General features: G+C 36.9%; 1 protein-coding gene across 1 annotated transcript in view; it reads left to right on the forward strand.

Annotated features, from left to right (window-relative positions):
• Window positions 1-7,548: 7,548 nt before the first annotated feature.
• Window positions 7,549-15,719, forward strand: part of LOC124175677 — a 28,969-nt gene continuing 20,798 nt past the window's right edge. Inside the window, exons 1-2 of the mRNA XM_046556077.1 lie at window positions 7,549-7,561; window positions 8,554-8,714. Coding sequence (XP_046412033.1) covers window positions 8,698-8,714 — 17 coding nt within the window. The 5' untranslated portion in view covers window positions 7,549-7,561; window positions 8,554-8,697. The remainder of the gene's footprint in view (window positions 7,562-8,553; window positions 8,715-15,719) is intronic.

The raw sequence follows: 15,719 nt of genomic DNA on the forward strand, positions 1-15,719 counted from the left end.
CGACCTTAACTTCGACCTTCTCATCGCTCGTTTCCCAGTCTTCGTCGTCTTCAAGCTCGTCGCTGATCTCATCTGCATCAGTTTCCGTTTCGCTGAAGGAGGAATTCAGCGAGGAACTGCAGCGAGATGCTGTGAGCTCCGATTTTCCCCCGCAGCTTGCGAGTTGGCTTTCGGTTCTCGACGAACGCGAGCTTTTTCTCGAAAGTTGGAATTTGTACCCGAATTCCTCATCTTTCTCGTCTTGATCCGTATAGCAAAAATCAGAGTCACCGGTCGCGTGATTTTTCTCCGATAAATTGGTCTCGGCGTTTTTGAGCTTGTATTTAAGCTCGCGGAATTTCTGTCGCGATATTTGCCTGCAATTTTCAAGCTCTTAAGTGTGATAAATACTAGGGTGGTTCTTATTTCAAACTGTTTCGAGATTTTACAAATAATTGAATAAAATTTTTTTCAAAAGCACAGGTTTTTGTTTCAACCCTAAACCCTCTCGCAAGCTCTGTGAAGTTTTCCATTGAAAATATACACGTTTTGACTCAAATTTCAGAATATACATATATTTTATCGCGAGACTAACGATTTTCAAAAAATTTATTAGCGTAAGAAATCGATCAGCGTTGATCCTTATATTCAATAAAAATAACAGTATCGTCGATGCAACATTTTATACGCCAATTGTTCACTGAACGGATATCAAAGAGTCAAATTCTAATTTACAGCTGACATAAAATGCTCTGCTAGACGATGCTGATATTTTTATTTAATATTAGAAGCAATGCTCACTTATTTTTCACAGCAACGTTTTTCTTTTGCAAAAAATTCGTTTGGCTTCGAAATTTATCTTGAAACTATAACGTAAAAACGTGTATTTTAAACGACAAGCTTCACAGCATTTGAGCAAAGATTTAGGATCTGTGCTTTAGAGGAGATTTTTATTTATTCATTTGAAACCAACAAGGGAGAATGCCAAGTAATAGTACATTACGTAACAAGGGAATAATCGACGTTTAAACGAGGGAAAAAATTTCTACTCTTTTTCCCCTTACGAGGGAAGAAAGTTGGGAGGGAATAATACGCCACTTTATTCTCGCTTTTTGGGTGAAAAGAAGTGAACATTACGCTTGAACCGGGAATAAAAATTGGTAAACGTCGAAAATAAAAACCACCTTGATAAATGCAGCATAAAAAATTCATCACGCAACATATTACGTCGAGATTGAATTAGTGAAATGACGTAATATTTTCACTCACGGCATTTTGTTCGGGTCTTTGTACCAGAGGGGATAATAATCGCTGCAGGGTTTATCGGACGGAGCGCAATTGTCCGGGGGTGGTAATTTAAGATCGAATCCCGGGGACTCGACAGTCTTCTCCAGAAGCGACGATACTTGTCGTCCGTAATCCAGCGTCCCGGCGGAATGTTCGAGCCTTAAAATTGCAACGAGCCTTAAGCCGCACGACGACTTATTAGGAAGTTTCATCACGTATTAAGAAACTTCTCGGCGAGGGACTTGCAGAGTTCACATCTCAAAGTCAGATTACACCGCGGATGGAAGCTGCGGATGGATCGTGGGAAATCCCTGCGCTACAAGATCTCCTTTACAGCAACGAGCTGCCTTGCCTTGAATTCGCATCGAGAACACGAGTCGTTCGCCAATTTGCGAATTGCGGTAATCCGTATAATTCCCGATGTTTAGAATTGATTGAAAGTCGCGAAGACGGAGGACGAAAATCGGCTTAAGGCGAATCAACGCTCATTGAAATTTCCGAGCATTGAGCTGGAAATATTATTTTTCAATTAGAGGAAAGAAAATTCTCTTTCTGTAATTTGGCTCCTCGTCGACGTTGCTTCTATTTGGGAATCTCGACTTTCTATACAACCGAAAATGTATCAACTTTTCAAATATATAAGCATGTAGGTATGCGTACAGCAATTGAAGATATATAATTCGTCGATTATTAGAATGCAAAATCTCAGATCAGAGGAATTTCAGGATTAATATATATCCGACCAAACGTTACGTTGATACAGCTAAAAAGTTCAGTTGATTTTATAGTACGCGGAAAACAAAATGGTTAAGTAGGTCTAAAAACAAAATTGACACCACAATCCCACAGGTTATTATGCTGCGATTGCGAAATCAAATATACACGGTGAAATCATTTCGTAAGGATTGAAAGACGAATGTTTAACTGTTGTGACTTGAAAAAATTGTCGTTTGATTTTAATTTATGCTACACGAATCAAGTGCCGCGTCACGTGACGACAAAGAAATATGCCAATTGGAATCGACAGGCCGATCAAATGGTATCGGACCACGAATGATTTAGTTCTGCTGACAATACTAGACAGATCCCTGGATCCCTTCCCATTAACCGCTCGTCTTATCTTCCCTTGCGAGAAAGGATTTTTAACGCGTCGCAGAGAGTATTTTGCTATTTCGACAAAGAATGTTGCAGCTTTACGATGTAACATGTTATTTGATAGCGGTAATCACGTGATTTCCTAAATTCGACTAATCTTCATCCACCGAATAGATTTAGCGAACAGTACGAAGCGATTCAGTTGAATCTACCAGAGTGTATTCAGTATTTTGATAATACCACGAAGAAAGTCTTGTTTCGTTAAACTTGCCAAATCAAACTCGAGATTTCGTATTTATAAGTACATATTTTACTAAATTAAATTTTCTCGCGATTTTGAAACAATTATTTCATCAATTTTGGTACTTGCAGCAAAATACTGTACGCCCACGAGAAAATTTTCTACAAAATGCGTCTAGAGAATGGTTTAGATAAAAAAAAAAAGTTTTCTCTCAATTATGCCGAATGTTTGAATAATTCTTAGAGAATTGGGTAAAAAGACTATTCAGAGTTTACTTTAACGGTTAAGAATTACGACGGACAATGTAGCGAGCATGATTATAAGAAGGTCTTCGTGCCGAGTTAATCGTTGGCAGCGAGGTATTTCCACCGTGACGTCTTAATTAGCCCTGTGCGCTAATTAGTCGAGAACGGTTAATAGGTTGTGGATTCGATAGAGAGAGGAATGAGAGAATGGGAAAAATGAGGAGAGAATAAGAGGAGGAGGTCGGGAGTAAAGAAGTGAAGTGATCGCCCCATCCTCGCCCCCTTTTGCACACTTAAGGACTGCGTTAAAGCGGAGACGAGTTCGTATCTCCGACGACTTCCGTGAAGGAATCACTGCACCCGAAGCCCCGAGGCATTTAAGTAGATACGGGGAATTCCATACGAATCCGACCGACGTCTAACTATTTTTTTGGCACATTCAAATTTTTTTTTCATAAACTGCATATCGAAACCAGCATAGAAATTTTCAGAATTTTTCAGCAATCTTTGGATCATCCAAACATTGTTTAAGTCGATAAAAAAAATTGAACGTGCTCAGAAACATAAACAAAAAAAAAAAAATCAGTGCATTATAGGCCCGGTTTTGGAAATTTTTGGGAAAGAAAATACAGTTTCTGAGCATTTTAAAAAAGGTCCTTTTCAAAATCACTCTCAATATTTATAAACGATCGATCGGTTGAATAAAAAATCTGACAAAAATCGAGGAACCGTTTCAGATTTAGGAAAATGTCGACGATCGGACGTTGGTTGGTTTCGCATGGAATCCCCCATACGTACTCGTACCTATGTACGGAGGTAGACTCACTTGTGAACCATCTGTCTGGTGAATTCCATTTTTGGCAGGTTCCTCGACGACTTTGTCAGACTCGAAGACCTTTCCTCGTCGAGCGGTGCTCCGGCCTCTTCGAGTTTCTGATAAAAACTTGCAAAATGCACGGCAACGTTACCCGGTACTTCGACTCGCCTCGAATGAGGTAATCGCGTCACCGGTTCTTCCGGTTCGCTAAACCGTTTTCCCCGGTTCGTCGATGATCCTGACTTCGCCGTCGAGGGCCTTAATCGAAACCAACAATTTTAACAGTCGGGAGAAATTATTATTATACTCTTGTATAATTGACACCGATGGGAAATTATGCGATGACGGTGAAACGATCGTTGCAACGATGTTTAGATATTGTTAAAATTGGTGGAAAATTAACCAACCATTTATACAGTATTTTTCTTCGTTAGTAATTGCTATGATAATATAATCTGTCTGTTTGGTTGGATGTATTTTCTAAACACGGTAACATCGAAGAGGAGCATCGGAAAAAGCTGTTTTGAAAAAAATTGTCACTTACAGCCATTTTTAATTCTTTTATTTTGTTGATTGTATCAAAAGGAGTTAACCGACGATGTAATATTTTCTGATCACAGATGATAGAAAGTGAGGAATCTCATTTTCACATTGTCCCCGGAATTATGATATTTTTCGGTTTTATTAAAATTTGAAAAGTTGAAGAGGTAATTGACCAAAAATCGATGATTTTTATTAATTCGAAAACGAGATAGTCTCACACCGAGTATTCATAAATTTATTGTTTTCCAAACCACGAAGATCTCTAAAATACAAAATCGGGATATGCTTAATTTCAAATCACTTGTACGGAATGATGAAAAATCTATTACAGATTTGTCTCGATTAGAAAAGAATATTTTCTACAAATTCACTAAAACCTTTCTTTCCATCGTGTTACTATGGTTAAATGTTTGATTTTACAACATTTCGTGCAGATGTTAATTACGATCAACAAATAACAATATCGAACTGAGAACCGATTAGATAAAAGTCTGTTTCATTTACACACTAATTTTCTAACAATTTTGAAACGATTCGAAACGAAGCATCGAAATCTAAGTTTTTTTTAAATAGATCTTCGTAGCTTACGAATAAAATTAATTGATAATTACTCAACGTGTAACTTTATCGTAATTAAGTTGAAAAGAAAATGAAATTTCGATTTTTGGCAACCAACCCGATCCTTCAGGATTGTACAAGTAAAAATTGCACGATAGGGAGTAATTATTTCGCTGTAACATGCCTAGACGAAGAAGCCTTGATTTTTTGAAAAGTCGAGGAAGTCAGGGGAACGTGAACGTTGTCCGACTTGATGGACTTCCTGCTCTGCTTGTATTCAAGATTCCCCGTATTCTTAGACTTCTTGTTTCGTTTCGGTTCCTGCATGTTTTTCCACTTATTTTCCATCCGTTTCGAAAATTTTTTATACTGCACGAGCTGCTTTGTAATACTTGTAAAATTTGACCTTTTTTTCTTCACTCAATACTTTGATTCATTATTTATTTATTTATTTATTTATTTATTTTTTTTTTTCGTTCTTTGTGCAATTTTTTTTAAAGGTTATTTCACAGCTAGCGTTTGCTCCGTTTCGTTTCTGTCTTCACCTCGCCTTTCCTCTGTTCTTTCATCAATTTATCTCGAATCATAACACGAGTCACGTGAATATTACGTGAACTAATTCAAAAACTTTGTAAATCTACAAGAAAATTCGCCACAACTGTCGAATAAAACGAATCGAGGCAACTATCGATGTGAAAAAGGTGAAGTTAAAAAATAAAATAAATACAAAAATGAATAAATAAGGCGAAACAAAAAATGTCAGGCAATTTGTAGGGAAAATATAAGCATGCTCATGAATTTTTCCCTCCAGGTTAATGATTATCGTCGAGTATTTTTCTTTTCTCGGAAAAACCTAGCATTTTATGCTCGTAGTTTCTCATCGAAAATATTTTATTCCAAACACGGGAAAATACTCGGCGCTGATCAAAGAGGATTCTACGTGCAGGCTGCTTTCCGTAGACATATGTATACACATATATATGTTATATATATAACATCTAGTCTATACAATATAGTGGGAATCGATTCGCGTGCCTGGTGAAATAATTTCGATACGGTGGGTATGTAAACCAGAACCGGGAGCGAATCCAATTCGCAAATAGCTTTACGCCTCGTCATGTACGACGATCAGCGTGCGGATGATGGGCGAGATATGAAGTAATATCAATTTTTAATAAACCTTTCTCGGTACGCTTGACGTATCCGTTATATTTCCTATCTTTCAATTTACAGACGGTATTATACGTATACAGATATAAAATATCGTTAGTTTATTGGATTCTGAAAAAAGTCTCGGGGAAAAATCATCCGCGGTACGACGTTTCGATTTTAAATTGTCCAGAAAGTTCTTTCACGAAGTTAAATGGAAACAATCAACTGGTAAGAAAAAATTCGGAGATATCGCAATACTGAGAAACAATTTTCGAAATCTTTGTAACCGATGGAATCTAATAAATTGCTCGACAATTTAATACACAAAAAAAAATTACCGGGTAGCCGAATTTTCACCTACGCGTATAATATATATATATATATATTATATATATCATGCCATTTTTTCAATTATCAACGTGTTATATTTATTACACGAAACAACTATCGATATAAATGAAAATTCACTCAAATGTAAAGATTAGGAAGGAAAAAGTGTGATTCTTTTGTAGACTCGAAACACACACGCGCATAAAAAGAAAAAACAAAAGCCCGTTTTATGATACTTCGAAACGAATTGTATTATGAAAAATAATGAGATAATAAGAAATATTTCGCGTTATGGAAATGGCAAAATTTTCCAGCCAAGCGAAGTATTATCGTAGTACTTTTTCCTTGGCGATTGCATTGATTTTCACGTATAGAAATTAGCTTTATACGTACCGACGAACGTTGAGCGAGGTTCTTCAAAGAGTTTATACGGTGCATTCGCACGAATGACCCCATGTACCGCTGAGCGCACGTGCAAGTCTGTATACGGAGTCACGTGCGGAGTTACGCCGACTCCTGAAAAGTTGAAAGAAAAATCGTGTGAGAAAGAGAAAAGAGAAGGAAAATATATTATGCACGTTCTTGCAGTTAGGATAAGAGCTGGAAATTCGTACAACTGTACATGTATTACAATATTAACGCGACGTGAGAAAAAAATAAAATCACTGAAAATATTGTTGAAATGAATTGTGAAATAATTTTAGATTTTGCAAAAATAAATGTGTGATTTTGGTTGTGAATTTTCAATACTCGATCAAGCGATCAGAAACCGAAGCGTCTTTGAATATATTTCGCAATCATCGTTTGGTAGTCTAAATATCCATATAACCATCAAAATTTCGTACGATATTCGAAAAATGTTGAGAACATTTTACAATTTAATAATCCGAACACCATTTTTCGAAACATGAACCAAGAAATATATAATAATAATAATAATAATAATAATAATAATAATAATAATAATAATAATAATAATAATAATAATAATAATAATAATAATAATAATAATAATAATAATAATAATAATAATAACAACAACAATAATAATAAACTGAAAATATGTAATAAAACTTGATCTCTTTGAAGTTATCACTTTATTCTCACATTAATGTGTGCAAAGCTTTTTTTAAATTCTCGGTAATCAATTTAGGCAATGTTTTTCCCTCTTTATCTTTTCACTACAAGTCATTTATTTTATTCAGGGTACGAAAATATACTTCCTCCAAATGATTGGTGGATTTTTTTTTTTTTTTAAGCAAAAGAAATAAAAAAATTTTAAATCAAAACAATATTATACACAGAGGTGTGCTCGTTATTTGTTCCTCTCTTTTTTTCGAAAAAGAAACAAGTAAAAAGAGAAAAAGAAAAAAACCCCACAAACCGAACTTGATTAAAAAATGAAGTACTGTTACGTTACACGGCGGTTTAATTAATCCGCAGAAACTGGAACAGCGAAGGTATAGTGATAATATGCTGTATATATGTACATCGGTACAAAGTACAAATTATATCTCGAAATTATTTCAGATTATTACAGTATTTAGAGACAATTACCGTTAAAATTTACAAGAGAACAGTGCGGATTGATCGAAGACGACGGTTTTCGCACGGCTGTAAAAACCGTACAAGCACACACGCGGAATCGATTCAAGTGAAACAAACAAATCTTCGAGGGATGAAAACGTTAGTAATTTTATTTTTATTTTTTCTCTCTGTGGGGAATAACAGGTGCGTACACGATAGTACGAATTATTTTCCTCTCACCTAACGCAAGTCACGTTTTATTTGAAACAGAATTTTTGCTAGAAACACGGAGAGAATAAAACAGCAGTCTTTGATCAAAATCGTAGGAGAAGAGGGACTCGTCAATTTTTGTTTTCGGTAAAAACACCTTGATTCAGGATTACAGAAATCTCTTTGTGATCTTGAGAAATTATGCGAAATGTTAGAAATGGTGAGAAATGACTTTGTAAAAAGTAAACTTGTATCCCTCGTAATCGATCTTTAAAACGTAAACCACGGTGATCGTGAAGTGTTAATTTTTGCTCCAGCGAAGCAGCCCTTGGTCCGCTATTTTGTTCTCTCCGAGGACGTTTGCTTTTTGCCGATTCCGTAATCTCCGCAGCCGGAAAGGATCATCCCGCGATAAATCGGATGGGAAAAATGAGGATGCCGCGGGCGCGAGTGCGGTGCAAGAATCCGATTTGAACTTCCGCCTTCGGACAACTTCGGTCAAGTTCGGCGTTATCCGTTCGCTCCTAACAGGTCCGTGACGCAGGGGGTCAGTCTTTAACGCGCGTTAGTTCAGATTGGACGCAGGTTTGAACCTCCTCCGCTTATCTCGCATTTCCTTGCGATAATACAGCATCGCATAGATCGATAGGATACTCCGAGAGTGATAACGAGTAACGAAAGTATCCTCCGAGACACGGACAACGTCCTTCAGGATGTGCAGGAGCATAAGGTGAGATTCGAAATAAAAATTTTTTACCAACATCTTAAACGAAAATCGAGATATTCTTTGCGAACAAACGATTCGGCGATATTTTGTGACTTCGATACTGACTTGTTTGTAGTTGCGCTGCGATTCGTCGATAAGTTAGAAGTTATTCAAGGAGGATTCGACGGAAACTAAATTGTTTTTTTTTTTTTTTTTTTTTTTTTTTCATTCCAAGGGTTCACGCATCGACAGTCTTGAAAGATTGATATTTGAGCGAATTCATCGTCTGAGAAAAGCACTGGAACCTTTATTCCTTTTCCGTGGGTCTTGTTTGAATATATCTTAACGTTTGTTACAACACGTATGTAAGACAAAAATGATTCTTTGTCAATTCTCACGTTTCAATGTTCGCGAATTTTTTTTCCAAACTGTGGAGAATCTTTCACCGGAAACTCGAGTGGTGGCAGAATTTTCAAACAAACATGAGTCTGGAAGCTTCGAGATGATTTCAAGGGATTCTTCTATCCATCGGGAATATTGAAACAAAATTGAACATATGATTAATTCACGCAGCATGAGGATAAATCTTGAAACATCGAAAACAATTATCCGACGTATTTGAAAATTGAAATTTAATTTTTTCACGAGAGATTTATGATACATAGTCGGTAAAAAAAAGTCCATCGATTTTTTTTCACGTGAAGAAAAATTCTCGCATAAATTTCAAGCCTGTAAAACTTTAATAACAATATAATAAGAAATAAAAATTACGATATTTCCGTCCACATGTAAGGTTTTAAAAAATCGGGGTTAAAATTTCATCATCTTTTCACCAACCCTAAGGGGAGCAATGAAAAATTGACAAATCTACGCTGGGTTGAACTGATAAACTATTGACGTACGATCGATGGTGCATTAAATCAGATGAAAGTAAAGCTCGTAACGCGATGGCATGCAAATATTTGAAGGGAGCGAGTTTATTTTCGGACGCACGCTGCACTTGCAGCCAATTTATAATACATGCTCATTCGTACCTTATACGTATGTACGTACCATGTGTAATATTTGCCTAGTTTTTTTCTATTCATGCGAGAGGTCGTTTATATTGCCTGCAAGTCTTCACAGCCGATGCGTACAAATCTTACACACGTATTATATGTATTATACCTTCAGCCTAAAGTATATTTATTTGTTAGCGATGTGGAATTTTTTATGAAGTATTAACACCGTTTGACAAAGATTCCTGAAATCGGAAACTGTTTCTCTTTGTTCCTTATTCATTTTTTATTTAAAAAAAAAAAAAAAAAAAAAAAAGAACAAAACAATAATTTGTTGTTTCCTAAAATTTTTCCATCCTCGTATAACCGATTCGTTTGATTTATTAGGACGATTCGGTTCGCACTGACACACTGATCCGACAAAATTAAGGCCAGATGTCGCATATATTTATATTGTGCGAATCTAATCCCGAAAAAAAAACTTCCGCCTTACCCCTGCGTATTATAATATATTCTAACCGATGTGGGAGTTGTCATTTATTATAAGTTGTCGGGCCGGCGGGAAATTATCACTTTGAATAAATTGCATTACAATGTACAAAGTGACAATTTACCATACCAGATTCAGTGTTTCTATTTCTTTATCTTTCCTCTTTTCTTTTTGCAATTGAATCTGCGGATCAATTTTTACCGAGAAAAGTTTAACGATCAGTTTTGAAAAATCGCGGATATTTAATTTCAACGGCGTTGTACGATAATTTCTGCAGTCGGTGAAATGTCTGTTACGAAATGTTCGACGTTGGTGGAAATTCGACGATATAAAAAAAAAAAAAAAAATAGTCAGTTTATCCGTATAAATCACAATACGAACAGAGAAAATGTAAAAGTCTGTTAATGAAAAAAAACAAGCGTGGACGGATCGCCACCTTGGTCCTTGTAAATTTACAAACGTCAAGGGACGCGAAAACGTGATTACTCTGGTGTTGAAGGAGAGGGTAAAAAGCTGCGATGATACGAAGACCGGCACGCGTCTTTCCCCAGCGATATTAACTTTTTACAGGGCCTTTATTAGGCATTCACAAAGGATATGCAGCTAGTAGACAAGGAAACGCTTCCTCGCCTATTAGACAGAGCAGATATATTATACGTATATTTACACACGTAAATACACGCGTGAGAAAATTTCTGGAGCATGAAATGAGAGGGAGCAAAGAGACAGATATATATATATATATATATATATATATATATATATATATATATATATATGTGTAGAATAATTTTTACTGCACAAGACACTTGAATACCCGCTCGAGTGGCTGTTTCAAGTGCAAATATTAGCGCTTGGCATTTTTCAGCCAGCACTCTGTAGGGTTTAATGCGCTCCTCGCCAAGGGCTCGCCCACGCGTCTTGGACCCTTAAAGCGTCCCTCACACCGAAAATTAAAGAGACCCGTATTCAAGAATCTTGTCAGGAAGCATAAAAAAGGGGTAAGAATAAAGAGAGAATAACAAAAAAACAAGAAAGGTAGAATTACATGATAGTATTTTGACACAGTCTTCTTTGATAACGATATCGAATCGTTTGATATCCGTATTTTTATATACTGGCCTCGGATAATTTTTCTTTTTTCTATTTCTTGTCTTTTGATTCTTAACTTTTTGTTTTTAATCTCAAATTACCCTGTTTCTGGAAGTTGATATCCGAAAATGTCACGATGTTCAAAAAACATTAAATTTTGTATCTCGTATTGTTTTGTCAAAATTTATTCATTTCGATCTGTTTTAAACTCAATTCTTGTGATCTGTAATTTCTTTCAAAGACCTTATTCGTCGAAAATTGAAAAAGTACTTGACTCTGATGATTATTTGAACACAATACCGTCCAAAAGTTTGGGACCCGATTTGCGTCAGATATTTTGGCCACAAAAAGAATTTGGCGATTGATCTACATGGCGTCTAAAAGTAGAGAGAACCAGTTCCAACATGATTTTTTCGAAATGCATAAATTATGTACAATTTATTAGCATGTTTTTGATTTTCATAGTATAACGCCAAAGACGCGTGTAATTTTTTCTTGGAAAATCGCAATAGAAAATCTGATTAGAAGTACTTGAAAGAGACGATACGAAGCTACATAATTTGGTAACACCCCGATGCCTTGACGAAATTCTGAAACTTTCAAAAATCAAACTACCCTATTAACCGTTACCTTGTATAGCGGGATTAAAAAAAGTCGCAGAACAATTATGAATCTTGAATTTGAAAAGATGAATGAAGTGCCGGTTCGTTCTCTTTTCAAATGTGACCCGGATGACTTTGTAAATAGTTTTTTCACCAAGCCTATCCAATTTTCTGTTTCCACTGAAAATTTAAAAATGGATTAAAAAAATGCGGACATTAATCTGTATATCTACTCGTATTGCTGAATAATGAAATTTTAGCTTCGGTGTCGAACGACAAGTTTCACAGAATTAAACTCCCCTCAAATACATGAAATTAATTAAACTACGTATAACTCCCTTGCATCGCTGACTGTGAACTTGACGTACGTATGAAATTTAAGAAAAATCCATACTTTTTCACGTGTTACGATAGTTGAATAACTTTTTATTCGAAAATTGACCAGCGCCTTAGATGCACGTGTTAGGAATGAGTCGCGGGAATTTTTGACGGTCTATTTGCGTGACGTGGCGCGTTGTGGATACACCCTGTAGTGTGTTAGTCACGGATCCCCTGCGGGGTGAAGGACTTCCATACATACACACGGCTCGAAGAGGGGTTTGAAAAAGAAGGCGGAGTGAAGGGAAATGGAAAGAGAAAAAATAAAGATGAAATAAGAAAAAAAAATTTTTAAAAATAAGAGAAATGAAAAAATAAAAACTCGGATGGGAAATAGGAGGGGGGATGTAAAGGAAACGATACAACGGAGAAAGAGAAATGCTGCACGTAGGAGTCAAGTGCATTTCTATGGTGTAGCCCCATGCGGCAAACTTCAGCGTCTGGCCAGCCGAAAGTGTTTCGTCAAGGGATCGAAATTCGAAGCCCTTCCTAGACAAGACGCGGCCCTCTTTTGCATACGTGCCATTCCGTGCCTGTTCGACTCGACTTCGATTTATGTTACATGAAGATTTTTCAAAAATATCTACGATCTATTCATTCGAGTTATTTTCAGATTTTTTTTTTACTCAAGTCGCGATTTGTTGCTAATTTTTTTCTTTGTCACGTGTTTCGCAAAGTTTTTTCTTAAACCAAATCTGCAGTTCGACAGCTCTAAACAAGGTAAACAAAACGAAATGTTTCGAATAAAAAAAATCAACAACTTTTAAAAGCTTATCGTAACGGGAGAAAAATACAAGAAATGAAACGATTTATTTACCGTAAAAAAATTAATTTTTACCCGAAAAATATTACTCCTTGTGAGTTTATTATACCATCGAATTTCCCTTTTCCCCATATTTCCTCATTTCAGGATCCCGTTGTGCTTTCTTTTTTTCTTCTCGTCTTTCTCCCTTTTCCTCACAAGGCTCAACCTACGCCTTGATTTATATTTCCCTCCCGTGATGCAGCAGTTCTGCTTTTTCTTTTTTCTTTTTCTTCTCTTTTCCGGCGCGAACAATCGAAGCCCCTCGATATTTTGGGGAAAGAAACCGCGTACAAGATTCCGTGAATAACGTGCAAAGTCGCCTTCGGGTTTCTGCTGAAGTGCGATACAGAGGCTTTAACGCCCGCCTTCTTTCGCACAACCATCGTACTACGCATCTGTTTTGCCTGCGATATCTTCGTAAATCAAGAGAGCCCAGTTCAGAGGAAGAACCTGGTCGTTTGATCGTAATCCTGGAACTTCACCGGAGGTCCGGTGATGGGCAAATAAGTTGCAACGAACCGCGATTCCATCCCTCGATTATTCATGGGACAGACGAAGATGTAAAATATTGCGGTGAAAATGATCGAGACTACGAATTATTTTCCGGTTCTACCTTGGCGAAAATGATTTCTACGATTTTCTGCAAATTTTTACGGAAATTGGGACATTTTGTACAATTTTTTGTTACTAAAAATTATTTTCGTACAGAACAGAGAGAAAAATTTGTATGTTTTTAAGTAAAAAAATTTACAAGTTACCATAATTTTTCAATAAAATTAACAATTCTTTGAGAAAAACAATCCATGTTTACAATTTTGCACCGCAACAAGACGAAATATACCAATTTCCCTAAAAATTCGTATAGTGGTAGAAATTTTCACCAAGGTTTGGGGGTAGAAATTGCAGCGTGGATAATGTATTATAGGTACGTTTAGGGTCAGTGATTCTGAGATGGCTAATTTCCTCAACAAGTCCGTCACGTTGGCAACGGATAATCAGACAGCAGCGCCACCGTCGGTCGGCCGCGAAACAGGCTCAATCTTCGTGAACATAACCTGACCTATGTCCGTCGAATCTAATCCAAAAATACAGATTTCGACGGTCACGTGTTACGCCATGTTTATAAAGATATTCAATCGAAAAATACAAAATTATACGATCAATTAGGGTTATGTTACGTCGACAAAGATTGAGTCTGTTTGCGCGGCCGGCTGATTCTCCATTGCCAACGTGATCGACTCGTCGAAAAAATGAGGCATCTCGGATTCGCTGACCCCAAGTGTACATAAAATGCATCGCGAAAACGGAAGTCGTGAGTATAAAGGAGTCGTGGAACCTTTTTACGACCGGAAACGCGGAGAGTCGGATTGCCTTGGCAATAAATACACTAACAGCCATGCGTAGCTTGCGGCAGTTCGACATGTTCGAGGTTTTTATCGGGTGTCATTTGCGCTCCGTTCATCGGTCGGGAAGAGAGCTCGTTAAACTTCCGTTAACGATTAACTAATATTGTTGTACGATTTTGTTGATCGTCGGTAAAATGTATGCAGGAATCATCTCGAGTACGTTTTTGGAGATTTTGTTTGTAGCAAGAAAATCCTTGGTGATGCGAGTTAGGGATTTTGATGATTAATGAAAATTTATGCACAAAACTCATCGATATGAAAAGAATTCTCGGTGATTTTTTGTTTTTTATTGTCATAGACGACACGACGTTATCAGGTTGACAAAGCTCACATTTCTTTGGTGTGTACCGTTAAATTTTTAATTTTCCTTTTGTAGCTTCTCAAATGGAAAAGTTTCGTAGAAAAAAATTCTTCCTTCTCATACGTATGATGTAGAGTCAAGTCGTGTTCACTAACGCCTTTCCCTTCCGGCTAACAAAACGCGAGTTCGATTCTACATGAATCACATGACAATGACTCCCATTCTATCACGTCGACTTCATCGCCAGTCACTGTCACATAATTATCATAGAATCGAACTCGCATTTTGTTTCAGACGAAGAACAAGTTAGCTGAAAAGGAAATGTAATAACGAATATCGCTGTACATGTAAAAATATAGACTGGTTTCAGCCAATTGAACGGCATTTGTTTTTCTGTTGCAAATGTTACGTCAAGCAGTCTCTGATCCTTCATTCGATGAAAGAATAAAAAAAATTTCTTCCTAAACTAACGGAAACATGAACAATTTAGAAAAAAAATGTAAAAGACAAATGCAATTCAGAAAAAAAAAAAAAAGAACAACGCTTTGTTTCCATTCAGCTGATCACGTGTCCCGAAATGATGATTCTTGTAAAATTTCATCTTCTTTCCTGTAAACCGAGGCTACGATTTCTTTCTTACGGCTTCGATCGATCGCGACAACGTTAGGCTAAAAATTGTATGTCAGGTTTACAAGCGCACACAGCATATACTTGGCTGTATTACGCCATGGATAAATAAATAATCGGAGCTGCAGCAGGCGACGAGAATTATACCGATAAAAGCGAGGGTCGCGGGAAATCACCGCGCTTTGATCCCGACGCCACTGCTTCACGGAGCTGGGATCCCCCTTCTTCCATCATCGAAACCATCCCATTCCGCTCGATCGCGTGCGCCTGCGGTATGTTATAGACGTATTTCTTATCCTCCCTTGACACGCGTGGAGCACATTACGCGAC

This window comes from Neodiprion fabricii, chromosome 2 (assembly GCF_021155785.1).
Source record: "Neodiprion fabricii isolate iyNeoFabr1 chromosome 2, iyNeoFabr1.1, whole genome shotgun sequence".
NCBI lineage: Eukaryota > Metazoa > Arthropoda > Insecta > Hymenoptera > Diprionidae > Neodiprion > Neodiprion fabricii.